General features: G+C 47.2%; 3 protein-coding genes across 15 annotated transcripts; 1 reads left to right on the top strand and 2 right to left on the bottom strand.

The window, feature by feature from the left end:
• Nucleotides 1–1,099: 1,099 nt before the first annotated feature.
• On the bottom strand, nt 1,100–2,908 carry Thap11 (THAP domain containing 11). Its single transcript, XM_005004641.4, has one exon. It carries the CDS (start codon nt 2,665–2,667, stop codon nt 1,768–1,770), a length of 900 nt encoding a protein of 299 aa, XP_005004698.1. The 5' UTR covers nt 2,668–2,908; the 3' UTR covers nt 1,100–1,767.
• A 366-nt stretch (nt 2,909–3,274) lies between these two features.
• On the top strand, nt 3,275–12,410 carry Cenpt (centromere protein T). 5 transcript variants are annotated; one of them, XM_063247533.1, is made up of 14 exons: nt 3,275–3,561; nt 5,263–5,605; nt 6,767–6,857; nt 7,000–7,087; nt 7,200–7,293; nt 7,422–7,567; nt 7,708–7,744; nt 8,133–8,281; nt 8,813–9,010; nt 9,354–10,835; nt 11,082–11,175; nt 11,732–11,908; nt 11,996–12,100; nt 12,178–12,410. In XM_063247533.1, exons 2-14 carry the CDS (start codon nt 5,466–5,468, stop codon nt 12,299–12,301), a joined length of 2,925 nt encoding a protein of 974 aa, XP_063103603.1. In that variant the 5' UTR covers nt 3,275–3,561; nt 5,263–5,465; the 3' UTR covers nt 12,302–12,410. The 5 variants fall into 5 exon arrangements, with proteins under 5 accessions (XP_063103603.1, XP_003472194.3, XP_013010370.2 ...); XM_003472146.5 differs by having other exon boundaries at nt 3,357–5,605; nt 8,852–9,010; XM_013154916.3 differs by having other exon boundaries at nt 3,357–5,605.
• A 92-nt stretch (nt 12,411–12,502) lies between these two features.
• On the bottom strand, nt 12,503–27,045 carry Tsnaxip1 (translin associated factor X interacting protein 1). Of its 9 annotated transcripts, none has more exons than XM_023565977.1 (16): nt 26,762–27,045; nt 23,947–24,043; nt 18,878–18,990; nt 18,608–18,734; nt 17,293–17,386; nt 16,364–16,560; nt 15,709–15,847; nt 14,994–15,163; nt 14,752–14,911; nt 14,545–14,675; nt 14,271–14,396; nt 13,907–14,059; nt 13,673–13,782; nt 13,338–13,464; nt 13,136–13,242; nt 12,503–12,811 (listed from the first exon to the last, which is right to left on the bottom strand). In XM_023565977.1, exons 1-16 carry the CDS (start codon nt 26,803–26,805, stop codon nt 12,577–12,579), a joined length of 2,130 nt encoding a protein of 709 aa, XP_023421745.1. In that variant the 5' UTR covers nt 26,806–27,045; the 3' UTR covers nt 12,503–12,576. The 9 variants fall into 9 exon arrangements, with proteins under 9 accessions (XP_023421745.1, XP_003472195.1, XP_023421750.1 ...); XM_003472147.4 differs by having other exon boundaries at nt 15,709–15,844; XM_023565982.2 differs by lacking the exon at nt 23,947–24,043.
• Between the last annotated feature and the right edge of the window lie 252 nt (nt 27,046–27,297).

The following is a 27,297-nucleotide window of genomic DNA, read 5'->3' as shown; positions in this document are numbered from 1 at the left end:
TCTCAATGAGACAAAAAAAAAAAAAAAAAAAAAAAAAGTCGTCCTACTCCTCCAATATACAACGTAAAAACAGCAGACCTAGGAATCAAGGAGTTACAAATCCCAACTCCTTAATGCATTCTGTGGATCCAGCCATTTCACACTTAAGGTGTACCATACCCAAAATATCTCTACAAGAGTCTTTGTAGCTCAGAGCCATGGCTGATTCCAGCTGTGGTCTTTACTTGTTTATTAAGTACATGTATCAGATAGTGTGCTACATTTAAGAGATGAAATAGTGGGCCTGGGTACAGGTCAGCGGCGTAAGCACCTGCCTGGTAAGCGCAAGGTCCTGAGTTCTATTCCCAGTACCAATAACTAAATAAAAATTAAAACAAGCAAAAAAAAAAACAACAAAAAACCATACAGAAGAGATGAAATAGTGAACAAACTTCAACTCCAGCTGAGAATTTAAGAAGAAATTTAAACCCTGAGAGGAAGGAAGAACTAAATTCAATTTAGTTCTCACTTGCATCTTCTTGAGAGGCAAGTGTGGTGGCACACACCTGTAATCCCAGCACTTGAGAGGCTGAGGTAGGATTTAAAGGCAGCATGGGCTACATACCCAAGACCCTGTCTCAAAAACAAAACAAAACAAAACAGGGAGAAGCTGGACATGGTGGTACACACCTTTAATCCCAGCTGAGGTTTGAGGCCAGCTTTGGTACATAATGAGTTCAAGGCCAGTCCAAAATACATAGCCAGACCCGATCTTAACCTCCCCACTCCCCAAAATTAAAGGACTGAAGATGTAGCTCAGTACAGAGTCCCTGGGTTCAATCTTTAGTACTGGGGGGCGGGGGGAGATAGATAAAAAAAACTTGTGAACAAATTAGGACCATTTGGTGCAGTTTCTAGTCTTTGGGATGAAATGGGCCAGAAACTCTATGAAGACTTTGTAAGGGCAACATCTATGTGCTAAGGGCTGGTTTATAGAGAATTCTGGTCAATGAAGCATCTCTACTTACAGGGTTGGCCTGATCTTATAGGCTAAGGATATTTTTTCATATTTCAACAACATTTAACTAAGTTTTACAAAAATAAAATGCCAAAACCCAAATAAAAACCTTACTTTTTGTTTAATTTGTTTTGCCAAACAAACACAGTGAAAACTTTAGTCTAATTGTACAGAAAATAGAATTTGTAACCAGTAGCAAACATAACAGGATAAACCTAAGATCCTGGCAAAGCTGGATCTCCATCAGCAGGTCACCCAAGTTCCCTCATAAATGGCCTCCTAGGTAAGGAGTTTCTAAGAGACAGAGGCACAGATCAACTAATTCCCATCAGAATCACAGACTGCACCTGGAAATGGGAAGCATGAAAAGGAGGGGAACTGATGTTACTTGAATCACTACACACAAGTGAATTGTCTCTGATTGCTAGCCAACCTTAAGGTGTGGCTTTCCATAAACTCAGTCCCTAGGTATCCCACCTGAATCCCTCCTGAGGTGTTTCAAGTTCAGTGATTCTGAAGTCTCTGCTTAACCAGAATCTGCAACTGGGGAGGGAGGGTAGACAGTCATAATTGCTGGTGTCACCAGTGCCAAGTCTGAGGCCCCAAACTCCTGTTCAAGAGGAAACAAGTTAGACTGCCAGATTCACAGCAAGACTCCAGCTTCCTTAAACCTCAGTACTGTCGACCAGAGTATAGAAAAGTCAACATTAGCCTGAGGATTCCTTGGGCTGGAGGGGTCCAGGAATTCTACAGGCTATAGGGAGATCCATTCACATTCCGTGCTTCTTGCGGATGACAGCCATGGCAAGCAGACGATCCTTCTCACGAAGTTCCTCTCGAAGCTTGGCCTCGGTGAGGCGCAGGTGGCGGATGCTACCTTTCATCTCTTTCATCTTCACTTCCATCAGTGCCAGGATGTCCCGCTGTTCATTCAGCTTACGCAGGAGCTCCTCCTCCGTGGTGCCTGACGACAACGAGTATGAGTGGTCGGAACCAGTATCGGGGAAACCCTCTTCACCTACCACCACCAACTGGGGGCCCATCGGGCACTCGGCGGCCTCCAGCCCCGCTGTGGCAGCTTCTAGCTCCGACGCTGCGGCGGCGGCTGCTGCGCCCTCTGCGGCTGCGAACTCTACTTGCACAGTAAGGTCGATAGGCTTCACATCTTCTCCGGTGGGAGTGGTGGGTGCTGGTGGACCGGATCCAGGAGTCGGACTGCCGTCTACAGGGGCCTGAAGAGTGAGAAGCACTGCTGCAGAGGCAGACACCAGGTTTGGCTGCAGCTGGGAGGTCTGGGCAGTGGAGACGGACGGCGATGGCTGCTGCTGTTGCTGTTGTTGCTGTTGCTGCTGCTGTTGCTGCCTGCGTCGGGCGGCCGCGGCCCCCGCGGGTCTGCGCGCTACTTTGCGCTCATTGACGCCACGCAGTGGGAAGATGGTGGGAACACGCACCGTGTAGGTCTTGCGGCCGCCCTGGAAGTGAACGCTGCAGAGACGGTGGCCCGTGGTGGGTTGGAAAGTGGAGAAGCACCCACTGACGCCAGCACGGGACACGTTCTTGAGCCAAAGGCGCCGCAGCTCAGCGTCCTTGGGAAACGTGTAGAAATGCAGCGCCTTGTCCCGGTGCGAGTTATTGTAGCAGCCCGGTACGCAGCACGTAAAGCCAGGCATGGCTGCGCCGCGCGGCTTTGCGCGGCCCACCGGCCTCCTTCGCGCTTCGACGGCCCGGTCTGTCTGCTACCGCCAGCCCTTAGACGGGCGGCGCCCTGAGAGGCCGTAAGCAATCTCCCACTATTGCAGCCAGACGCAGCCGGCCCGAAAGCGCACCCTTGCCAGAATACGCTTCGCACCCGACCGCGCTGCGCCGCCGGCCCAGCACTCCGCCTGAGATCCGGAGTCGGCCCGGGGGACGCAGCGAAGGACCGCCTGGGAAGGAGGACTACGCCCCCCACAATGCACCGCGTCCGAGGTAGCTCACTTCCGGGGCGGGGAAGTGTTTACTCCGTCAGCTTTCCAGGTCTCCGCTAGAGTCCTCGCAGAGCAGATTCTTTTTCTGACCCGATTACTTCTCATTAGACGAAGCGTATTTGGCTGGAACCCTTTTGCAGGGAGTTACCTTACAGGGTCCCGGAATCCTGATAGAGGTAGTGGGAGGGAACGCACACCTCACCAATGCGCAAGCGCTAGCGGTCTGTGCCCAAAAAGACTACAAGTCCCATCAGGCTTAGCGCGAATAGAGCTACTGCGGCCCAGAGCGCCGTCTAAGGGAGAGGTGGGGTCACTGCGGATCAGGATTCCAGCGCGGTTCTGCTGCCTGCTAGAATTGGTCAATCCTCGAACTCCGAGCGCTTTGAAAAGACTGCATTCCTGCGGGATGAAGAGGAAGAAATTTAGGCCTCACTGCCCCAGGGACCTCAGCAACCACATTCTCAGTTATTGGGAAATTTCCGACTCGGCAGCTACCTTTAACTCACTGACGTAAATTAAGTCATCAGTAGGCACCTACTCTCTGTCGGACACAGGGCAGGGAATTTCGTGGAGCCTGGCCCACCTGGAGGGCTAAGGGTTTGTGTTTTGAATAATAGACGGGGAATGCGGGGGCTGGGGATTTAGCTCAGCGGCATAAGCACCTGCCTTGCAAGCAGGCGGTCGTGAGTTCCATCCCGGTACCGATAAAAATGAAAAAGACACACACACAAAAAACATCATAATATCTATTATATATTTTCACTGACATACTGTTATCAATACAGATCAACCCCACCCTCTCAGTCCACTTTAGTTAAAAATGATGAGAAGTCAAATTGACATTTACACATAGAACACTGACAACTATGCTCAAATTCTCAGTATAGCTGGGCGTGGTGGCTCATGCCTGTAATCCCAGCACTTGGGAGGCTGAGGCAGGAGGATCATTGAGAGTTCAAGACCACTGGGCTACAAGTGAGCTCAAGGCCAGCCTGAACTGCATAGCGAGACCCTGTCTCAAAAAGACACACACACACACACACACACACACACACACACACACAATTCTCTAGTATATAAAATCACCTTTAATCTACATTTAGTTTTCTGCACTCAAATCGTATTTGGGGAGTTGGAGGTGTAGCTAAATGGTACAGCAACACAATTCTGAGTCTCAGCACACACACACATCTAGAATGCATGACTCTGCTCTCAATATTGTCACCTCAGGAAAAGGGCAAGAACCTCATTACATGTCTCTGCTACATAGCTGCTAAAGAAAATCTGATGACATGATTACCTCATACCTCCCTCCAGTGGTTTCCTATTCCATTTAAAATACTGTCCTGAGTCAAAATAATCTTTCACACGCACACCTTTTTTTTTTTTGAGAGAGAGAGGGTTTCAGTACATAATTCAAATTGGCCTTAAACCATGTAACTCTGACTCACTTGCAGTTCACAGCAATCTTCCTGCTTTAGCTTCCCCAATGCTGGGATTACGGGTTTGCACCACGCCCAGGCAAACCTTTGCTCCTTTAAAAGTAAAATAAAAACATTGTTTGACTAGCTGGGGATTTAGCTCCATGGCATAAACACTTGCCTGGCAAGTGCAAGGTCAAGAGTTTGATTCCCTGTACCAAAAAAAAAAGAAAAAGAAAAACATTGTCCAAATTCCTTCTTAGATCCTGCAAGACCCCACGTAATCTGGCCCTTGCCAATTTATCTCACTTCCTTCACTCCCTCCTTTCAACCCGATGTTCTGTTCTGTTTAAACCAGTCAGCATTTTGGGATGCTAAGAGTAGGCTCTCAATTCCAGACTAACATGGACAATTTACTGACTTCCCAAGACCTTGTGTTTAAAAAAAAAAAAAAAAAAAGATCTAGGGATATAGATCAGTGAGCTCTTGGGTTCAATTCTCAATACTGCAAAGTATTAAAATGAATGGCATCATCAAGCACTAGGTACCTGTAATACTATTCAGGAAACTGAGGCAGGAGGCTCACTTGAGCCTAGGATTTGAAGCATCTTGGATAACATAGGGAGATCACCCCATCAAAACAAAACAAAATTTTGGTCGTGGTGACAAAAGCCTATAATCCCAACACTCTGGAAAGCCAAAGCAGAAGAATCACAAATTTGAGCCCAGCCTGGGCAATTTAGCGACTTAGTGAAACCCTTCCTCAAAAAAAAACAAAAAGGGCTGGGTATGTAGCTCAGTACGAAGCACAGAGTTCAATACCCAGTACCAGGAAAAAAAGAATGCTTATCAGGTGGGTATCATCTGAAATTTACAGATAAAAACGGAATGTGGACTAGATTCTACATTTGCTCAGCCTTACGTTTTGGTAAAGGTGCCCGGAGAGCCGGAATTTGCAACCAGGACCGCACACGCAGTGAACGGCAGTAGGGCTAGAACTACAACTCCCGTGAGCCTCTGCGGTACTGTCGCGAGAGTTATCTTAAATGTGGTGGCGGGAACCGGTTGCGTACAGCTGACATGGCAGTTAGAAGAGTGGAAGAGAGGATGGCGAACAGCTACAGCCCGGACAGCGATTCCACTACACGTACGCTGTTGCGCCGCGTGCTAGATACGGCCGACTTCTGCACCCCGCGGAGACGCCGGAGTGCTCGGATTAGGTATGCGAAGGTGGGGCGTTAGCAGCTAGAAGGACTGAGGAGTAGAATCTGGGTAAGAGCCACCGCCGAATCTATTGGAGAGGGAAACAGTCTGGGAGGAGCAGAGGTAGAGCCTTGAGAACTGCTTTCACTTCTCTAACGGGGCTTGGATCCGCTGTTTGTGCCTGCACCCCTAGAGACAAAGGATAGTTGCTGTGTTCTCCAAACGAGCTCATGGTTTGCAGAGCCCAGGCACCTGCACCTATCTCCTAAGTGGTTCCCACTTTTCCTTGCACATTCATTTCTTCTTTTTCTGTGGCTCCCAGCTGGACGGTGGGAAAAGAGCTATAAAGCAAACCTTCACAGAAGTCAGGAGGCAGGGATTGGAAAGATATTTTGCAAAGGAGCAGCAACTTGTCCTGACTTGGGAGTGTTTCAGGGAGAGGGTGGTGGTAACCTCATGTTGCAGAGGGTGCAAAAGTTGACATTTGCATGAGTGGGACAGTGCAGAACTTTTCCTTATAAAGGAATGCGAAGTTAACCCTGTATGGTGACATATCCCTATAATTCCAACACTCTAGGGGTAGATTGAAGCACGAAGACTGGAAGTTCGAGCCCAGCCTGAATTTGAGACCTGTCTCAAAATTAGAAATTAAAAAAGGTTGGGGAGTGTAGCTCCCTGCAAAGGCCCTCAGTTCAGCCTTCAATACAGAGAAGAAATAGAAATCATTCCTGACAGGTTTTAGAACTTTGAGTGATACTGTAGGAGCTGTGCCTGCAGATGTTTATGTGTCTCTGAGAGAGACTAGACTAGAGAGGGCTAGAGTGACCCGTGTGATTTCCATCAGCTCCTGATAAGTACTTAGAAGGATTAAAATACTTTTTTGGGTTGTTACTTTAATGCCTGGAGTGGATAATCTTCCACTTGCTTCTCTAGTCTATGTGACTAACCCCTACTTTCCTTTATGATGCTGCAATAGTCAGTTCAGTGAAATCTTCCTCATCTCTCCCTTCTGGCAGGGAAAGTCATATTTTCCTCTCTTCCCAAACCCTTCATCTTCTGTTCATGTGTGTTTGGGAACAGAAACTATGAGAGGCATAGTGTTTTCTGGGTTCCTATCCCTGCCTGAGGAACTTTAGGCCCTACTTAATTCTCAGAACTGTCTGTTGGTCTTTATACAGTGCCCAGAGAGCCCTGCTTGAAACACCTTCCTCCAGGAGGCAGAGTACCCAAACAAAGGTGACTGCCAGGCAGCATTTTCATGGAGCCAGAGTAAGTGTCCAGCCCACTGACCACAATAGGATGCTTGCTGCTTTCATGGACCCCCCAAAGTCTATTTTTGTTCTGGAGCCCACCATGAGAGAATCTCTAGGCAAAAAGAACAGACTGGTTACATGGTGGTTTTTTTCTGCAGTCTACTGGCAGATTGGTTCCTGGTCAAGCCAGTGGACACCTGGAGGAACAGACGCCCAGGACTCTACTGAAGAACATCCTACTAACTGGTGAGTGGGTACTAACCTGATAAGAGGTAGGCACCAGTCACCTGTTTGGTGGTATGCTTCATTGAGGGCAGCCTATTACATTGGCTCCATCTTCTCCATGGTGTTTCTGTAGCTCCACAATCTTCTATCGTGATGCCTCAGGTGATGATGAAGCCAACACCAGCACCACAAGTCCAGCCCTCCAGACGGGAAAGCAGTCAGGGCAGGTGTATAGCAAACTCCCCTTCTTGGCTGAAATATTGGGGAATTCTGGTCTGGGAGCTTCTTAGACTCCCAGAAAGATTGGAAGGGGAAGAATTTCCTTCCTTGTCTGAGATTAGCTCTCTCCTTATAGCTTAGAACTGCGGCTTCCTGAACTTGAGTCCCCCCCAACCCTGGGTCCAGTTCTGCTGGGCTCTGGCAGGAGGAAACAGAGACTGAGATTGTCAATGTTTCAGCAGGAAGTGGACCAGGAGCCCCAGGAGCTGCCTATCTCCCAAGGTGAGACCTAGGATACCACCTGTTGCTATCTCCTCCATCCTGTTCTCTGGAGAGGCTAAGGCCTGAGAGAGGACTTTCATAGGTTTGGTTAACTTAATCATGGTTTCTTCTTTTTGTATCCTCTTATGGGTCACTGACAGAGCCTCCTGGGAATCCTGATGCCTCATCCCTTACCAGGTGCTGTTGTCTATTCTGGGGGAGATTGGGATGGAGCAGAGGGTTGGAGAGGGAGGTGCTGACTGATGGAATCTGGTTGTACTGCTCTCAGCTGGTTTTATTTATTTATTTATTTAGGTCTTTTTGAGACAGGATCCCATTATGCAGTTTAGACTGGCCTCACTTTGTAGCCCAGGGTGACGTAAAACTCACAGCAATCCTTTTGTGTCAACTTCCCAAGTACTAGGATTACAGTTATGCACCACCATGCCTGTCTTCCCAGCTGGTTTTACCCTCACAGCATGGCCACATTCTAAGAGATGAGAGTTTCAGAGCAGATGGGACAGTCTTCTGGGGAAACTGGCCCTTACATACTTAACTGTTCTTTGTGCTTCTTCCCTCCCATCAGCTCTTTCAAGCTGACCTTTGCCACACCTCTTCAGCCACAGTCAGTGAAGAGACCTGGCTTGGCCCGCAAACCTCCCCCACGCCGCGCTATAGATGTGGGTGCCCTATTGCAGGATCTGCGAGATAATTCCTCGGCCCCAGCTCCTCTAGGTAGGATTGCATTTTCCCCTTTCAGCCTTTGGAGAAAGATACCCTCAAAGGTAGATATGAAGTGCTGCTGAGTCCAGGAGTGCACCTGTTCCAGTGGGGTCAAGGACACTGTGTGAACCTGACCCTAAGTTTAAAGGAGTTTCGACTTTCATTCCTCAAGGTGTTCCTGGCCTTCCTGTGGCTCAGACTTAATGTATTCATGTTTTCCAGGGCTTTATTTTCTTATACTACAGGGCTAAGTATAGGAAAGTGGTATGTTTTGGTTCCTAGAGCTGTTGGAAAATTGAAAAAGGGTAGGTTTCATGATCAGCCAGCCAGTTAGAGCTGATCTAAGGACCTGATTCCAGAAGATGAGTTCACCTGGCTAGAAGAGATGTAGGAGGGAGATAAGGCTTAGGGTTGAGGCCATCTCTCTGTGAAAGCCCCTCAGGCAGAGCAGATCTAGGGTGCCCACTGACTAGACCTTGGCAACTCTGGGTATCAGCAAATAGTCTTGGATATACTGAATGCCTGCTGGACCTCAATCTCCAGGTGACAGCCTCAGAATTCCTGTTGCTACTCTACTAACAGACACTGTGTTAGAGGATACACAGCCTTTCTCACACCCCTTGGTTGACCACTCTGCCAGTGTGTATCACTCCCTGCCACATCCTCACCCTGGGCCTGAAGATGCTGAGAGGGCTGTGCGTCACAGGACACAGAACAGCTCGCCAGAGCTGCAAAACCACAGTGAGTATGTGGGGCAGGTGGCCTGCAGCCATGCTTAGCTTGGGAAGAATTATCCCTACTGGCTTTCTCTCTTCAAACCTAGAGTCTTCTCTTTGTGGGTCCAACAAAGAGCACAGTCAGTGGGGCTGGGGATTTAGCTCAGCGGCATAAGTGCCTGCCTTGCAAGCAGTCAATCATGAGTTCGATTCCTGGTACCGATAAAAAGGAAAAAGACAGGAAAAAAAAAAAAAGAGCACAGTCAGTGTTGGGCCAGGAGAGTTTAAATTATTGCCTGGGTCTATTGTCTGACTTGGTCTCTCCTCAGTGAGTAAGGCTGTTGCTACTCCATCTTTACCCTTCTTAGGGCTGCCACCTGAGCGTGCTGCTCCTCCAGAGGTGACAGAAGCAGTGACATTCCAGAGGGCAGTGGAGCCTGAGGAGCAAGAAAGATCCTCAGAGTATGAGATCATCTCTGACAGGCCAGGTAAAAGGCCGAGTGTGAACAGATCGCAGAGGGCAGTGGAGCCAGAAAAATCTTCAGAGGATGAGGACATGTCTGACAGGCCAGCTAAAAGGCCAAGTGTGAACAGATCCCAGAGGGCAGTGGAGCCAGAAAGATCTTCAGAGGACAAGGACATCTCTGGCAGGCCAGCTAAAAGGCCAAGTGTGAACAGATCCCAGAGGGCTGTGGAGCCAGAAAGATCTTCAGAGGACGAGGACATCTCTGACAGGCCAGGTAAACGGCCGAGTGTGAACAGATCCCAGAGGGCTGTGGAGCCAGAAAGATCTTTAGAGGACGAGGACATCTCTGGCAGGCCAGGTAAAAGGCGGAGTGTGAACAGATCCCAGGGGGCTGTGGAGCCAGAAAGATCTTCAGAGGATGAGGACATTTCTGACAGGCCAGGTAAACGGCCAAGTGTGAACAGATCCCAGAGGGCATTGAGGCCTGAGGAACCAGAAAGATCTTCAGAGGATGAGGACATCTCTTACAGGCCAGGTAAACAGCCGGGTGTGAACAGATCTCAGAGGCCTGTGGAGCCAGAAAGATCTTCAGAGGACGAGGACATCTCTGACAGGCCAGGTAAACGGCCGAGTGTGAACAGATCCCAGAGGGCTGTGGAGCCAGAAAGATCTTTAGAGGACGAGGACATCTCTGGCAGGCCAGGTAAACAGCCGGGTGTGAACAGATCTCAGAGGCCTGTGGAGCCAGAAAGATCTTCAGAGGATGAGGACATTTCTGACAGGCCAGCTAAAAGGCCAAGTGTGAACAGATCCCAGAGGGCTGTGGAGCCAGAAAGATCTTCAGAGGACGAGGACATCTCTTACAGGCCAGGTAAACAGCCGGGTGTGAACAGATCTCAGAGGCCTGTGGAGCCAGAAAGATCTTCAGAGGATGAGGACATTTCTGACAGGCCAGCTAAAAGGCCAAGTGTGAACAGATCCCAGAGGGCTGTGGAGCCAGAAAGATCTTCAGAGGATGAGGACATCTCTGACAGGCCAGCTAAAAGGCCAAGTGTGAACAGATCCCAGAGGGCTGTGGAGCCAGAAAGATCTTCAGAGGATGAGGACATTTCTGACAGGCCAGGTAAACGGCCGAGTGTGAACAGATCCCAGAGGGCTGTGGAGCCAGAAAGATCTTTAGAGGACGAGGACATCTCTGGCAGGCCAGGTAAAAGGTGGAGTGTGAACAGATCCCAGGGGGCTGTGGAGCCAGAAAGATCTTCAGAGGATGAAGACATTTCTGACAGGCCAGGTAAACGGCCGAGTGTGAACAGATCCCAGAGGGCATTGAGGCCTGAGGAACCAGAAAGATCTTCAGAGGACGAGGACATCTCTGATAGGCCAGGTAAAAAGCAAAGTGTGGGAAAGAGTAGAAGAGTGGTGACAAGCTATGTTTACGGCATGGTACACTGGAGCTTGCCTGGGTGGTTCTGGGAACTGGTGATGTATGGGGCCAGGGAGACTCTGAGGGGCAGTTGTTTGAGTAGAGCTAAGAAAAGCCTTCGAAAAACAGGACAAGAAAAGTAGATCTGCACAGTAGGGTGGCATAGTCTTGCTTGGACCCCATTGTAACACTGTTGTTTCTCTGCAGCAAGCTCAGAATTGGCCTCCAACATCCCTGAGTTTCTTCAGGCTGAACAACTGGATCAGTTTCCTGAGCCAGCTTCACCGCCTGGTGTCGGAGTGTAAGATCCCATGACCCTGTTAATTATAGGCATCTTGAGAAAGGGGTAGACACTTGAGTTTGGCATATAGTCATCCCCTACCCAAAGTATGCTGATGATTACCCAGCCCACCAACCTGAGTTGGGCTGTGAGTTGCTCCCCAAGCATTTATCTATCATTCTGGTGCCTACTTCTGGGAGCTAAGAGGAACCTGGAAAAGTAACCTAGGTCAAGAGAAGGCTTCCTGAAGGGCCAGCAGACTTGGACTGGAAGTGATGGACTCCTGAGGGAAGTAAATATTCATTCTGAAGTGTGAAAATCGTATGCCTGAGTAAGTGCCAGTGACATGAAGACACTGGAGTACTATCTAGACTGGAAGGGAAGGGCCCCAGGAAAAGACTAGTTCTCTGTATGACCCCCTGACCATACTGCTCCTCAGGCATTTGATTAGAACTACTGGTCCAGGGTGGCTAAGGAGCACAGGGACCCAGTCTTAACAGGAACTAGCAGGACTTGTCCTTGAATAGGATCCTTTTCAACTAGCAGTTCAGCATCCTCTGTCTACTCCTTCCCCCAGCTTGTCTGCAGAGCCTCCAGAGCCTGTGTTGGCCAGACTTCCCTCAAGGCCCCGAACTGCTGGTTCCAGACCCCATCAAGATCCCCATAAAGCTGGAATAAGCTACTATACAAAACTCTTCAGCTTCTATGCTAAGATGCCTATGGAGAGGAAGGCTCTTGAGGTGGTGGAGAAGTGGTGAGTTTTGGACACCTGGGTGAAGAGAGGAGATGCGCAGGTTATGAATGGACTATTCAGTCTCTTCTACCCCAACCTTCTTGGCAGCCTGGATAAGTATTTGCAGCACCTGTGCAATGACCTGGACGTATTTGCTGCTCATGCTGGTCGCAAGACTGTGAAGCCAGCGGACCTAGAGCTGTTGATGCGACGGTGAGCAGGTGAAAAAGGGAGGCTGGTGTGGGAGTGCTGGGGCTAATTCTGTATAACCCTCTCTTACCATATTGCAGGCAGGGCCTGGTCACTGACCAAGTCTCACTGCACGTGCTTGTGGAGCAGCACCTGCCCCTGGAGTATCGGCAGCTACTCATCCCCTGTGCATTCAGTGGCAATTCTGTCTTCCCTGCCCGGTAGTGGCCAGGTCTCGACGCTTGTGTATCCCCACCTGGGACCTCTTAGTCCCATCTAATTCTTTGAGGTCTCTACCTCACCTCCTACTATCAATAAACTGTCACAAACAGAATATTCTGCTTTTTTTGGTACATGTCATAAGGCCAGCCCAGATCTCTCCCTTCCCTCCCTCACCCAACTTTCGGCATAGCTTGGAAAATAATATTGGTTCAGACAAGTAATTTTTATCTAAAAATTGAATTAGCAGTATTGGAGCACTTGGGATGCCCAAGGTGGTCTTAGTTTCCAGACTCTGATTCTCGAGGCCCTACACGCTTGACATCAGCCATCTGAAGCCGTTCCATTGCAGTCTGGAGCCTTGTTACAGTGTTCTCATTCTCACTGTCCTCATGCAGTTCTGACACAGGGATCTGGAAGGCCTGGCTCAGGTGAGTGTTCATATTTTGCTTGTCCAGTGTAGGATCAATGGTCATCAGGGCCTTGCGCATCTTGGAAAGAGTCACATCCTCATAGCTGCCCCATAAGAAGAGAGAAAGACAGGTTTGAGCTCTCCTTTCTTTACCTCGGACTCTATTTGTACTGTCCTATCTGTTAGGCTTAAGCAGTTTGTAGTGTCCATCAGTATGCAAAGAGATCCATGCAGAGATGCTACCCTGAGCCAGGGATATTCCTCAGTGGCACAATTGCCTGCCTGGCAAACACAAAGTCCTGCGTTTGATTCCCAGTACAAAAAAAAAAAAAAGATTATACCCTGTGGGACTTGTCCAGACCATGGGATTCATCAATGGCTGAGTGAACCTATAAGCCTGGCAGGAGGGTAGGGGTGGGGTAACTCACAGTTCCAGGCCCAGCTCCTGCTTCAGTTCCTGTAGGTACTCATCCTTCTCAACCAGGTACTGTTCCCACAGCTTTTGCACAAAGGGTTCATTCCGACCCTCCTCATTCTGGAAGGGGCCAAAAGATAGGGTGAAGCTCCATGGACCAGGGTCCAATCAAGGCAAGGATAAGGGATGGGCGAGGTCCTGGGCCACACACCCACCTCTGTAAATAATGAGCGGTATTCAAAGAAGTCTGTACTGCTCGTGTTCGGATGCCAGCCCACCGCCTCCATCAGCTCCTGAATACGTTCTTCCTTCTTGAGGGGGAAAGTACTCTTCAGGATGGTGCTGTGAAGAGACAGGAGAGCCAACAAATCTTGCTGAGGCTGCTCACCCATCTTCCCAGACCCTCCTCTGCCATCCTTATTGGAGTTCAGAACTTTTGAACTTTGAAGCTGTGGCTCTTCCTACCAGGCTCCCCTTTTCCCTGCGTAGCTGGGAGGCTGGCCAGAGGAGATGTTGGACTAGAGTCTGGGGTGGGTTGGACTGGCCTCACCTCAACTGTTCCATGGTTAACAGCCCCTCATTCTGACTGTCAGCATTTGTCATCTCCTTCAGCAGCTGGGCTACTGTCTCCTTCTGGTTGATATACACACTCTCTGTCATCTATAGGGATAAAAGCAGTTACTAACTTGCTGCTTCCTAGAGTGCTATGGGCAGAGCTGGGTTGTGGTGGAAGACAAAAACCCTTTAAATCTCCCCAACAAACTGAGGCCAGTCCCAGGCTCACCTTTCCCATCAAGACTGCATAGAACTGACTCATGACATCATTGGAGCAGAAAAGTTTGATATTTTCAAAAATGGTATATGCCCAAGCTATGGCATTACTCGGCCCAAAGCGACGCTCCAGGAAATTGAAGAAGAAATCCGTAAACTTCTCTTTCTGCAGGGTGTGGAGAAAGGGATGCTTGGTCAGTCTGCTCCATGCTCTCTCCCTGTTCCTAACACTTCGAGAGCAGTGGTGGCATACCTATGACATGTGTGTCACAGTGGGCTGTTTGTATCATGAAAGCTTGAAAAGGTTCATCATCACTGCCCTAAAGGACTCTGGTTCTGTAAGTCCCATTGGGCCAACATGACTGGTGAAAGCTGACCTGTTCCTCAGCAAGACGTTCCTTCCAGGCATCCCTGAGGAGCTTTACCACATCTCTCTTGCTTGGTTTTTTGTTTTGCACAGGACCATCAAACCGAAGAAAAGGGGGGATTTCCTCTCCATAGCCCTGTGAGACAAATGTCAACTTATATCTGAACCCCTCTGTGGTCCCACCTCCAAGGAAGGTAGAGTCCCATATGGGGCCCCTGGTAGCTCAAGTTTCAGCAGCAAGGTCTAACTTTAGCCTTAAGCCTCCCATTCAGAAACTCGCCTACCAGGCCAGGGAAAAAGTCTTTTTCCCGGAGCAGGCCCTCGCCAATCTCCTCTAGCAGCACATCCACCAGCTGGTCACTGTTCTTGCCCTCAGCCAGCACTTGCCAGCGATCTGGGCCCCCGGCCACCATATCTGCAGGTAGAAAAAGGACGTTTGATTCCAGTTCATGCCCTCCAATAGGCCTTGAGACCTGGATGGCTATCATTACCTCCGCACTTAGTCCAGTCAGGTCGTGGTGTGGAGGTGCGCTGGATATCCTGCAGCTCAGAAAAAAACTGGTCCCGTTCCTTCAATGTGGTCATGTGCAGTTGTAGCAATATCTCATGCTCCTTGCGAACCTCTTCATAGTCGGCTCTCAGGCTGTCCAGCTGTGGGCAAGGTGGTTGGTCCTAGCTACCCATCTATATGATATTGCTCTACCCATGCCTTGCTTTGCCCACCTGCTAGCACCTGCTCCTGAAGATCCTTGTTAGTCTTTTCCTGCATTTCAAAGTCTCTCCTGGGTACCACATCTCCAAAGTTGGCCTTCATGGTGTTGAGTTCCATCTGTGTGCGGGTCAAGTCTTGCCGAGTCATCTTCAGAGCCAGTGTCAGTTTCACAGGGTCTTCCCCCCAGACACCTGTCAGGGGCCCCACCAGCCTATGGCAACCTGGCTCTCAGGCTTGGTCCAAGGTTAATGTAAATATCCCTTGGGGTATGCCTAAGGTCCTTCTGCCCTCTCTTTTTGGGATTCTCCAGGTCTTTTCCACAGTATTACCACCCTTGGGGTTTGCCTAAAGTAGGGAACCCGGGACAGGGAGTACAGGCCAGAACAACCTACAGGGCAGTCTCAGCTGCCAGTAGTATTACTACTTAAAGATTTTACTATTTTTAGTCCAGCTCAGAAAATACATAGTCCCTAGGAGCTGGGGATTTAGCTCAGCGGCATAAACGCCTGCCTTATAAGCAGGCAGTCATGAGTTCGATCCCCGGTACCAATAAAAAGAAAAAAAGACAAAAAAAAAAAAAGAAAATACATAGTCCCAGCTAGTGACAGGGACATCTCCCAACATGTATAAGAACAGAGTGAGAAGATATTAGGAATGTTGAATCAACAAGGTAAGTGGTGACAGCCAGACTTCTCTCTAGTGCTTCAGAAAAGGAGAGATGCTCAATTTGGGGTACCTGGGGACTGGGCTAGTGACATGTCCTCCCGCTGGTACCGTAACTCATTTAAGTCTGCAATGAGGATCTTGCGGGCATCTCGCTCGGTGAGGTAGCGCAAGTACTCCTCAGCCAAGTTCTTCCTCAGCTTGGACACCTGCTAAGAAAGTGGCTGGTAGTGAGGGACTTTTTTTTGGACCTCCGTAGGCAGCTAGTCACCACAGGGTGGGAAGAGTGTTGGATGATCCTCTCAGCTTAGGAGCAGAAAAGGTGGAGCCAGGTTTAGTGCTTTAATTCAGCACTCTTGGGAGGCTGAAGCAGGATAGCGAGTTTGAGCCCAGGCTGTGAAACTTGTTTAGTGACAGCCTATCTCAAAATAAAAAAGGGCTGGGGAATGTAGCTTAGTGCAAAGGACCTGGGTATAATTCTCAGTACCAAAAAAAAAAAAGTGGCTATTCCAAGATCCAGAAAGATACCTGTTGGGAAGGCTTGCTAGGACTTGGGGTCATGCTGCACCCCTCAGCAAATCAGACTGGAGGGTAGAAGTAATAGAGGGTCTGGTGGGAAGGGCTGACTCTGTCTTCTGGCAGAAGAGTGGATGATGGTCACCTCAGTACTCAAGGGTGGGAATGGAGCAGGGCTTCAAGAACTTGACCAGCATATCACTTCCATTTACCTCACTCTGCAATGAAATCTTCTCCTCATTCTTCTTATCGATGAGTTTTAGCAGATTCATCTTCTCTTTCTTGAGCATGGAAATTTCATACTTCTCCTCAGCCCTCATGGCCAGGATCCTCTCGTTGCAATCCTCACTCATTGTGACAAGCTTGGCCTTTAGGGGCTCCAGGGCCCGAATCTTCTCCCTTTGGTGGGCTAGGCAGAAGCATATAGGAGAGTCCTTTTGGAACCATGGAGAACAAACAGCCAGTAGACACAGATCTTAAGTTATAGGTGAGTGGCTGTCACTTGCAAACACCAGGAGTCTGTGCTCACCTTGTTCAAAGTCTGGCCCCTGCCTCAAGCCTCCCTGTAGTAGCTTTTAAAGCAGGGGCAGAACCCAACTAACAGCCTCCTAAGTCTCTCCTATAGTTTTGCCTCTACACCTTTAGTATTTGTGCTGCCAAAGCGAGAACACCTGTACACCTTTAGATTTGCAACTTCAGCCTGATTGACCCTAGTGGGAGAGATTCCTCTCTCCAGAGGCACTCACTTTCCTGGGGTTCTCTCTGGTTGTTCCTATAGGTACTGCCAGACTTCTCAAGGATGAGAGGGCCCTGGTATACTCTAGCACAGTATATGTAAAAGATGACCTCAAAGCCCAGTTCATAGCCCTCCAGCCTTTGCTGCAGAGTTACAGAAAGGCAGTATAGGATCCTCTCCAAATTTCTGACTAGACCCAGAAGTGGGACTGCATTTTTGTACTAGGGGTACTAGGGGTACTAGTACTAGGGGTGCAGCCTTTGTCATTTTGACTTTGAAATGGTGTCTTGCCAAACTAAATTCTTGTTGGATTTGAACTTATAATCCTCCTGCCTTAGCCTCCCAGGGTGTTGGGCTTATTGGCATGAACAACTGTAAGCAGGTGGTTGGGAGCTGTGTTCTTACCAAGCATCACCTCATATGCATTCTTGATGGAGGATAGCAGTGGTTTGTATGTTTTGAAATCCTCTATGAAGAACTCAAAGATCTCCCTGTAAGGCTGGCAAAAGAAGAGAATCTTTTACTTCTTGGCTCATAGCTGCCATCCTCAGTGGGGACCTGTGTTTTTCTTCACTGTGCTCAGGAATGTTCCCATGTGAAACTGCTAGGTAAGCCCAATTGAGCGAATGCCCTGGTCAATATTTAGATCCGTCACTGTGCCACAGACCTGGGGGACAGTCCTCTGGAGGCTTTTCCTGATGCTGAGGTCTGGCAAATCACTATGGGGCCGACTTGCCACTCTGCCAGAGCCTCTCTGGTTCTCCAGTTGGGCAGCCTATTGCCTTCTATAACCTCTGTCCATTGGTTTCTCTTTTCTTTTTTCTTTTTGGCACTTGCCAGTTAGGAGCTTATGCCACTGAGCTAAAGCCCCAGCCCTGTCCATTGGTTTCTCACCTGTAGTCCCTCTCCATCTCTGAGCCCTGTCAAAGCAGGAGACTGAAAATTCTAGTCCATTGTTCTAGCCTCAAAGTGAAAGTATGATTTCCTGTCCCATGTGGACACAAGATGATTTGTGTGTGTGTGTGTGTGTGTGTGTGTGTGAGAGAGAGAGACAGAGACAGAGACAGAGAGAGAGACAGAGAGAGACAGAGAGAGAACCAGTCCTGAGTTTGAATCCCAGGCCCACTGCTCCAAGCTTTTGCTTCCTTATTAACGTGGCATCTTCTGCTTGTGATACTGTCCCAGGGCCTGGCATAAGGCCAGGGCTCTAAAATCCTTCAGTCATGACTTGGTCAGACATGAGAGTTTCTCTGTTGTCATTTCTATTTGAGTTTTTCCCAAATATGTACCAGAATCTGGGTTGCATCTAGACTAATCTCCCTCACTCCTGCCCTCCTTGATGTCTTGGCTATTTTTTCAAGCATGGGGTAGCTGTTGCCAGGATGATGGTGACTATATGACTCTTGCTTGCCCAGGTGTCAGATTCAGGGCCTATTTGCTGGTATTCAGTGACCCAGCCTCGGTGTCCCAGAGCTGAAGAGACTGGAGGCAACATTCAGCTCATCTGACTCAAGTGAGGAAGCCTCAGCCTAAAGAAGGTTTTAATTCCAAGCTGCAGCCTTGTCTGATCACTGGTTTTGTAATAGGATGTGCTTTTCTGCAGAGAGGAAGACTCAGAAGAATTGGAAGAGAGTTCAGTCCCTGCTGAAGATCTGAAGTGCTCAGTCCTGGTTGGGGAGGAGTCTTCCCACCCTTCCTAAGAGTTAGTCTTGACTCTAACCTGTAGCCTCAGCTCCTGCGCAGAATCCGTGCCCAGGTCTAGCAGGAGGAGTTCCTTGCGTAGGTAGTTCTCTAGCTGCTCCAGGTACCTAGGCTTGGCAATGCCTGTGGGCTGCTGCTGCCAGCTACTGCAGGGGGTGGGGGACTGAGATGTCACCAGCCCCCCAAGTAGCTTTGTACCCTTACTCTGAGGCACACCCTTCTTCCCTATCTGCTGGCTCAATGCCTGGACTATGCCAGCTCACCCACCACTGGACTGACCCTGGCTTACCTGGTACGCTTCTGGGAGTCATCTGAACAAGGCTTCCGATTTTGCAGAATGGTCTGGCCACTGGTATATGTGGGCCACGGGGACAGGTGGCCACTCTTGGAAAATTGTACAGGCTTCAGGGAGAGACAGGTGGCATTAGGATGACAACATTTCTCTCTTTCCTAATGTTCCTTTGTATGTCTTCTCTGACATTCTGGATTTTTTTAAACAAACATCTCTTAATATGGTTCATAATTTTTTTTTAAAGCTAGTCAAATTTAGCAGTGGGGGGGTATACCAACTTTAGTGACACTAATGTTAGTAAGTTCTGATAACCCACTGCCATCGGACCAACCAATATGGTTCATAATTAAGACTGTGATCTTTGGCTTACAGAGACTCCTTACCTTAAGTTGCAGATTTCCCTTGTTAGCTACATGAACACAGCTTAACTTTGAGCTTCAGATTTTGCTTTTATAAAGTGAGAATGAGCATAGTCACCTCACACTGTTTAGAAGTGAGGAGGCCAAAGAATGCAGGGCATGTGGTTTGTACAGACTGATACCTGCTAGGAACTCAGGAAAGGTAAGCCACCGTCTTTTACAGATAAGTCTGAGTTTTAAATACCTGTGTTATAAAAATATGTGAGTATTATCTCCAATATGGGGAATCTAAAAATGATGACAACTTTTTATTAAAAGAAGAGGAAAGGGAGGGTAATAGGATGGTGAGCAAGATATATACATTAAGACCGCAAAAAACTGAAACTTGGGGAGAGGGCAAGGGGGGTGATGGGGTGAAATGTTTTGAAGTACATTAATGTGTACACATGAATCTGCTAAAATGAACCTCATTAATCTGTATAGCCAATTTAAAAAATGAGAAAAAGATGGCATTCTTCTTTGGAAGGATGGATAGAAAGTAAATTATCTTATCCTCTCCACAAACAAAAAACAAACAAACAAATCTAAAAACCTGATGTGAGTGTCAGAGAGCCCCCAAGCTTGCTCTACTGCGCAGGCTAGTGAGACAGAGAGAGGAAAGGCCCAGTCTCAAGCCTGGACTGAATTATTTAAAAAGAACTATCTATGGTCCTGAGTCTAGCCTCCAGCTTCTTCAAGGATGGAGGGGTCAGGCCTGCTTTGATGTCCCACATAGCCAGGTTCTCAGAGCTCTTCCAGGACAATAGTGACTGGCTCCTGACCCTCCTAGTGTAGAAAATGTTATCTTTTCTTTGGATTCTTTTGTTGTTTTGAGATCAGTTTTCTCTTGCTGTGTAGTTCAGGCTGTCCTTGAACTCACTATGTAGCTGAGGCTGGCCCAGAACTCAGAGACAGCCTCCTGCCTCAGTCTCTCAAATGCTGAGATTATAGGCACTTATAGGTCCCAAGAAGGACTACGGCATCCTGATTGGGTTGACCTATCTCTGTACCTCCAGAATTGACAGCAGCATACTTCATACTCTTCATGGTAGTATTAGGTAGCATTCAGCAAATGTTGGTAGTATTAGGTAGCATTCAGCAAATGTTGTGGAATAAATAATAAGTAAATGAGGCAGTGCAATCATTTGGTATAGAATAAAAGCATAATAAAAGCTAAAATGTTGTTGGGGATTTAGCTCAATGGCACAAGCGCCTGCCTGGCAAGTGCAAGGTGAGTTCAATCCCCGGAACCCCTCCCCCCAAAAGAAAAGATAGGTGGGAAAAACAATGAAACAATTAGAAGATTTTTTTGACAGCTCTTCCTAGTCAGCCCAGGTTGGTCTTAACATTGGTGGCTGGTCTACCAAGTGATGGATGGAGAGGGAGAGAAGTGGAGGGGGGAGGAAGTAAAAAGAATGGAGATGTGGTATGTACTTTATCAACTCCCCATGACAAATGTAATCATTATTTACAGCAGACGTACTCATAATTTTTTTTCTTTTTTTGGTTTTTTGAGACAGGGTCTCACTTTGTAGCACAGGCTGACCTTGGATTCACTGTGTAGCCCGGACTGGTTTTAAGTTCTGAGGTGATCCTCTTGACTCTTTTTTCCTGACTGCTGGAATTGCAGTTGTGTACCACCATGCCCCGCTAATAATTTTTTTTAAGAAGGAAAGAAATTTGTAGATATCTGATATCAGCCCCATGAGTACAGGCATGTGCCAACATGCCTGGTACAATTAAAGCTTAAAGATTTCTATCAGGATAAACTACATTAAGCAGAGGAAGGTTGAATGACAGTAATTTGATGGTAATAAAATTTATAATGGCAGATGAACAGGTTTATAACCCGTTAAATGAAAATAATATCTTAACATATACAACAAGTAATCACGAGTCACGGATGAAGTAATACTGAACCCTGAGCCTTTATACTGAACTACATCTTGTCTTCTTTCTTCTGTCTTTTAAATTTTTTTTGGTACTGGGGATTGAACTCATGACCTCGTGCTAGCCAGGCAAGTGCTTATGCCACTGAGCTAAATCCACAGTCCCCCTAACATACCTTTTATATCAATAAGTTGCCCAGGCAGGCTCAAATTTTCTACTCTCCTATTTTATTTTATTTTCTGGTACCTGGGATTGAACTCATGACCTAGCACTCGCCAGGGAGGCACTTATGCCCCTGAGCTAAATCCCTACCCTCCTATTTTTATCCTCCTGGAATGCTGAGTGGGTTTTAACACATTCAGAAAAGATATCTTGCATTGGTGATATGTGACAGAAATAGGAATGAACAATATAAAGTCTCTAAAATAACTATCCAGAAATTGAAAATAAATTCATATTTTCTCTGACCCAGTTATTACTTAAAATATAACACATTGTTTGTGTGTGTGTGTGTGTGTGTGTGTGTGTGTGTGTGTGTGTGTGTGGTGAGCCATACCTGTAATCCCAGCATTTTGGGAGGCTGATAGGAGGATGAAAAGTAAGCCCAAGCCACTGTGTTCCCTCTTGCATTTGGCCCATGCTTATGCTATAGAGTGTGCTTCTTTTCCTACTTTTGCATGGCCCAAACTTGCCCTGCAGAGCTTGTTTCTTTTCCTACTTTTAATAAAACTTGGCTACCATTTGGGAAAAAAAAAAGTTCAAGCCCAGCCTGAGCAGTTTAGCAAGACCCTGTCTTAAACTAAAAAGAGGCTGGGCCAGGGATGTAGCTCAGGGGCACGTTGCCTGCCTGGCAAGTGCAAGGTCATGAGTTTGATTTCCCAGTACCAAAAAAAAAAAAAAAAAAAAAAAAGAGAAAGAAAAAAGGCCTGGCTTTGTTTAGCCTCCAGTATGGGGGAAAGATGGGAGTGGAAGGGAGGAGTGTATGTATTCTGAGTTAGTATTGGCCTTTTCAAAGTCTGAAAAACCTAACATTAATCCACCAGGCGTAAGTCCAAGGTATTGTCCAGGGTTATTGTGCATTTTTATAATAATGACATGAATTTTGGTATTCTTTCAAAAATATCTTTTTCTGGATTGACATTTTATCACAGCTTTATTTTTATTTATTTATTTATTATTTATTTTTGGTGCTGACAGATTGAACCCAGATGGTCTACCACTGAGTATGTATCCAGTCCCTTTATTATTTTTTGAGACATAGTTCACCTAAATTGCCCAGCCAAGACTTGAATTAATAATCTCCCTGCCTCAGCATCCCTAAATGCTAGGAATGGCAGCGAATGCCTGTAATCTCAGCACTCAGGAGGACACTGAGAGTTGGAGACCAGCCTGACTATATGGCAAGACCCTGTCTCAAAAATAAATAAGCCAATACTCGTGCTCAGCTGTTTTTACTGGGGGAAAAGGGTTTGACTCGAGAGGCGAGTAGAAATATCTAGAGGCGTTGGCCGCGTGGTGGCATGGTTATTTTAACAGCTGGGCTCAGCTGGCTGGTGACTTGGAACGCAATGTTCCAGGACGCTCCACGCTCTCTGCTACCCACTACAGGTAAAAATAGGGAGGTGGCCTCCAGAGCCCGGAGTAGCAGCCGGGAGGTAGGGAGAACTGCGTCCCCTGGTGGTTGGTTTTGGCTGCACAGAAGAACGAGCAATGAGTTTGGCCCGGGATTTATTGAGTTAGGTTACAGCTGATGGGGCAAGGAGGTGACCAGGCTAGGCAACAGGGGACATGGCTCAGCTCTGCCTTTACAAACAGAATCCCTGTCTTACCCCACCTTTACAAAGTGAGTCCCCAGCCTCACGAAGTGTGCAGCTTACATATTCTCAAATCCTCCTCAAGGGACAAGAAAAGAAATACACAGACTACAGTGCTCCACTGTGAGCTACAGTTATAAGTTTGCTCAAATGTATTTGTTCCTCTGAGATTTGGACAATAGTTATTTGTAGATTAAATAATAATCTTATGATCCTACCAACAGAAACTCTGTGGTAGAGTGAAAACTAGGCAAGCTATGTAGTTCAGGCTGGCCTTGAACTCATAGTGATGTTCCTCCTCAGCCTTCCAAGAATGCAGGGATTATAGGCAAGTGCCACCATACCTGGAAGCATTCATTTTTATATAAAAACTTTATTTATTTTTGGTACTGGGGATCCAAATCATGACCTCATGCTTGCCACTGAACTAAATCTTCGGCCCCTTACATAAAAACTTTAAAGAAAGGAATGGAGGAATCGAGAGCCAAGAACACAATGGAGAGACAACTCTTTACTCTTCTCATAAGCAGTTCTGCAGCTCTCAAAGTATGCTAGCCACATAAGTACCTTATCAGATACTAGTGTCATAAAGACAGAGAGATATAGTCATAGCACTAAAAACCTCTGGAAGATCAGGTGTGGCCATTCCAGCACTGAGCAGGTGGCGGGCACATGGTAGGCTTGATGAAGTAATGAGGTCCACTCCAGAACTGAGCTGCTGGGAAAGGGGTGTGAGGGAATGGGGGAGGTCTAGGAAAACTTTTTGAATGAGGAGCAGCCAGTATTCTCTCCCTGCCTTTCCAAAGCCTGATGAGCCTTGCCTCTTTGAACTGTACTCTCACTTTGGGAAATAATTACTCTAGTGGGCATATTTCAGATTTGTGGTGCTTTTGGGTTGCAGAAAAGTAGACAGACATGATCCAGGGACTGGTATGTGGCATTCCAAAGGGGCACTGTCACTAACCGGTGTCTTCCATTTCTGTGAAAGCTTGAATTTCTGGATGTTCTTGGATTCTGGAAAGGAATCATCTATGGTCACTCCTGAAGAACCCAGGTATTTTCTGCACAGAGGAAAAGCTAGGGGTGGGTGATAGAGCCCAGACTGCAAAGAGCCTCCCCTCCCATTCCCAAATCTACAAGTCATGGCCTGCCCTCCTCTCAGATGCAGGCTCTGGGTTTTGTCATCTCTGCCTTTAGATTCCTAGAGATGCTGTTAAGCAAGGTCCTAAGCTCAAATCATTTCTTGACCATCACTAGAGTCTTACAATATTTGACAGCTGCAGGATAACCTTACTATGAACCCAGAGATCCCTATGGTCTTAAATTTCCATTCCTTATTGCTGTGGTGATCATTTCATGTCCGAAATCTCAAACACTCTAAGGATGTGATACCAAAGGCAGGTGCTATAGAACAAGAAGCACAGGGTCTATGGCTAGGAGCTGGCATGTGAGTCTGGATCATCCACTTATGGTTGATAGGATCTGGAGACTAATATTTAGGAGAAGCTGTTTAACCTCTTAAGCCTAGTTTTCTCTCAAAGAAATGGAAACAGTTCTTGCCTTGCCTCTCACAGCACTATCAAGTTCAAATGAGTCAAGATATCCAAAACACAAGTGACTCACAAAGAGCTGCCCAGATGTTAATTATGACAGCAGGGTGGGATAAAAGTGGATTCTAAGGAGGTCTCTCACACCAAACCTACTGGGAAAGCCAACCTTTGTTCTAGCTAGGAAGGTGTTTGACAGCCATAGGGAAGGCTACACGCTGGGAGGCAGCCTCAAGTGGAAAGGCAAGAAGTGATTTCAGCAACCCATGCCACCTGACAGACCTGTGTGTTCATTCCCCCTTACTAGCTGGTGACTTTGGGTGTGCTGCTTAACCTCTCTGAATTTCAGTGCCTTTGCCTATATAAAAGTAGGACTAGCCTGGGGTGGTTGCACACACTTATAATTCCAGTAAGTTAAAATCTGCTTGAGCAACTTAGTGAGGCTTCGCTTCAAAAAAATAAAAAAGCCAGGTGTCGTGATGTATACCTGCAATTCAAGTATTCTGGGAGGCTAAGACAGAAGGATCACAAGTTCAGGACCAGCCTGGGCAATATAGTCTGATCCTGCCTCAAAAAAAAAAAAAGTGTTTGTAGGGGCTAGGGAATATAGTTTAATGGGAAGGCCCAGAGTTCAGTCCCTAGGACTAGGGTGAAAAAAAAGTGGGACCCAAACTCCAAGAAACTTGAAAGGATTTAAATGAATTCAGTAGAGAAACCCTTGTACTTCCTAACCCTAATGCTCTATTGTTTTTTGATATAGGACATCTGTGAACAAATCATGTGGAAGAAGCAGTAGTATAGAAAGACTGTCTGCCCAGATGTGCATAGGTTTGAGACAGTCTTGGAGGACAACAAGACAGGGAATGAACCCTATCTGCTCACTGGGTTAAATCATTACCTTTCAATGAAGATCAATCAATTTTTCAGACTCTGTTCTTGCTTATACTGGAAAGGTAAAGTAAGAAGGAAAGATTTTGGGCATTCTATAAATCATGAAAAGTTTCCATGTGAGAAAGTTCAGTAGATAACACATATTGTTAGTTTTGAATGTTAGTATTTATTTTTTGGGACAGGGTCCTGCTAATGTAGTTTAGGCTGGCCTTGAACTCACTGTGTAGCCCAGGCTGGTCTTGAACCTGTGGCAGTACTTCTGCCTCTGTCTCCCTAGTGCTGGCATTATAGGCATATGCCACCATTTCCAGCCAGCAATTTTGAATGTTAAAGGGGAAAATAATTTTAAAAAAAGAAAAAGAAAACAAATGGCTTACAAAAAATAGAGTTAAGCTCCGGCATGGTGCCACATGCCTGTAATCCCAGCATTTGGGAGGCTGAGGCAGGAGGACTGCTGTGATTTCAAGGCCAGTGAGGGTTACATAGTGAGTTCAATGCAGCCTGAATTACATAGTGAAATCGTGACTCAAAAAGCAGAACAAAATAAAAAGAGTAAATAAAATACCGAGTAGACTCTATAGATACTTAAAAAGCCTACATTGTTGTTGTTATTATTATTATTTTAGGGCAGGTCCTTGTGACTGCCAGATAGGTGCTGGGCTGCTTGAGGTATATCCCCAGCCTATTTTTGGGATCGAACCAGGCCCTTCCCTTTGAGCTATCTCCCCAGAGTTTTGTTTATTCTCTATTTTGAGACAGGGTATCACTAAGTAACTAAGTTACCCAGGCTGAGCTCAAATTTAGGATCTTCCTGTTTCAGCCTTTAACAGGACAGGGATATTGGTGTATACCATCATATAGGGTGGTCTTGAACTCACTCCGTAGCCCAGGCTGGCCTCGAACTCACTGTGATCCTCTAGTCTCAGCCTCCCCAACGCTGCGATTACAAGTGTGCAACATGTGCGGCCTCCATCACTTATAAGTATGTGTAAAACACCCGATCTCTCCATGTTTCTATTTCTTCATTCGTAAGATGTGAAATTACTACCTCATAGAGGTGTTGGAGGATTAAATGTATAAAACATTTTGCATATTAACGTTCAACAAAAACTGGCTGCTACTGCCAATGATAAAGTGCACCTGCCCTCTTGGTGATAGCATGTAAGGTCTTTACTGGACTGACAAGTAAGAGTCTAACCGTTTCTGCAATACTGATTATGTGGGGCTAGAGCCCTAGGCCAAAGGACAGAGGCTAATTGGGTGTGCAGAGGTCAGGATCCGATGTCATTTTTCTCTCTGGAAGTACTCATCCTTTTCACCCTCAGCCCAGCCAGCGCCTACCTTGACTTGGAGAAATTGTAGTCCCGCGATTCCGGCGAGGCCATGACCCTCAGGCAAGCAAGGCGGCCTGCACTAGCTGCCTGGGAAACTCGGTAGTTTACAGTCCGTCGCCATGGCGACTAAACCCAAGTAGCTCCGCGGTGTGGGCGGGGCCAATGTTTACCACGCCCCCAACCCAGATCCTGTAGGCTAGGAGAAAGGCCAAGTACCGAAGGTAGCCTCGGACCCGGGGGCAGAGTACCCTGAGAACCAATTACTACAGCCGATATCACGCCAGCTATAGAATTGAGGCAGGGGGATAAAACGAAGCAATGCGGGGTGGGAGATGAGGGGAGATACCAGTCTGCTTTGCTGGTGGGAATTGTAGTTTTTGGTGTCCCAGCATCTCTGTTAGACAGACTTATGTCGAGCTGGTGTGAACTACATTTCCCGAAGTTCTCCACCGGTCCGCGAGGAGCCGCCTCTGAAGCTCTTTGCATTGTGGGATATGAAGTTTAAAATGTTGCGAGGCGTGGCAGTGTCCAAAGAGAGGTGCG

This window comes from Cavia porcellus, unplaced genomic scaffold (assembly GCF_034190915.1).
Source record: "Cavia porcellus strain 051 isolate PalLab524CR breed Dunkin Hartley unplaced genomic scaffold, mCavPor4.1 scaffold_4, whole genome shotgun sequence".
Lineage (NCBI taxonomy): Eukaryota > Metazoa > Chordata > Mammalia > Rodentia > Caviidae > Cavia > Cavia porcellus.
The sequence above is the reverse complement of the archived record's forward strand: the minus strand, read 5'-3'. Positions and strand labels throughout refer to the sequence as shown.

Bases quoted from the DNA above. Each gene is read 5' to 3' on its own strand.
- Thap11 (XM_005004641.4), bottom strand. From the start codon at position 2,667: ATGCCTGGCTTTACGTGCTGCGTACCGGGCTGCTACAATAACTCGCAC.
- Cenpt (XM_063247533.1), top strand. From the start codon at position 5,466: ATGGCAGTTAGAAGAGTGGAAGAGAGGATGGCGAACAGCTACAGCCCG. The intron at 6,858-6,999 runs GTAAGTGTCCAG...TTTTTTCTGCAG, and splicing joins AGCATTTTCATGGAGCCAGA to TCTACTGGCAGATTGGTTCC. The intron at 10,836-11,081 runs GTAAAAAGCAAA...GTTTCTCTGCAG, and splicing joins GGACATCTCTGATAGGCCAG to CAAGCTCAGAATTGGCCTCC.
- Tsnaxip1 (XM_023565977.1), bottom strand. From the start codon at position 26,805: ATGGCCTCGCCGGAATCGCGGGACTACAATTTCTCCAAGTCAAG. The intron at 18,735-18,877 runs GTAAGCCAGGGT...CACCCCCTGCAG, and splicing joins GACTCCCAGAAGCGTACCAG to TAGCTGGCAGCAGCAGCCCA. The intron at 14,397-14,544 runs GTAGGCGAGTTT...TTTGTCTCACAG, and splicing joins AAGACTTTTTCCCTGGCCTG to GGCTATGGAGAGGAAATCCC.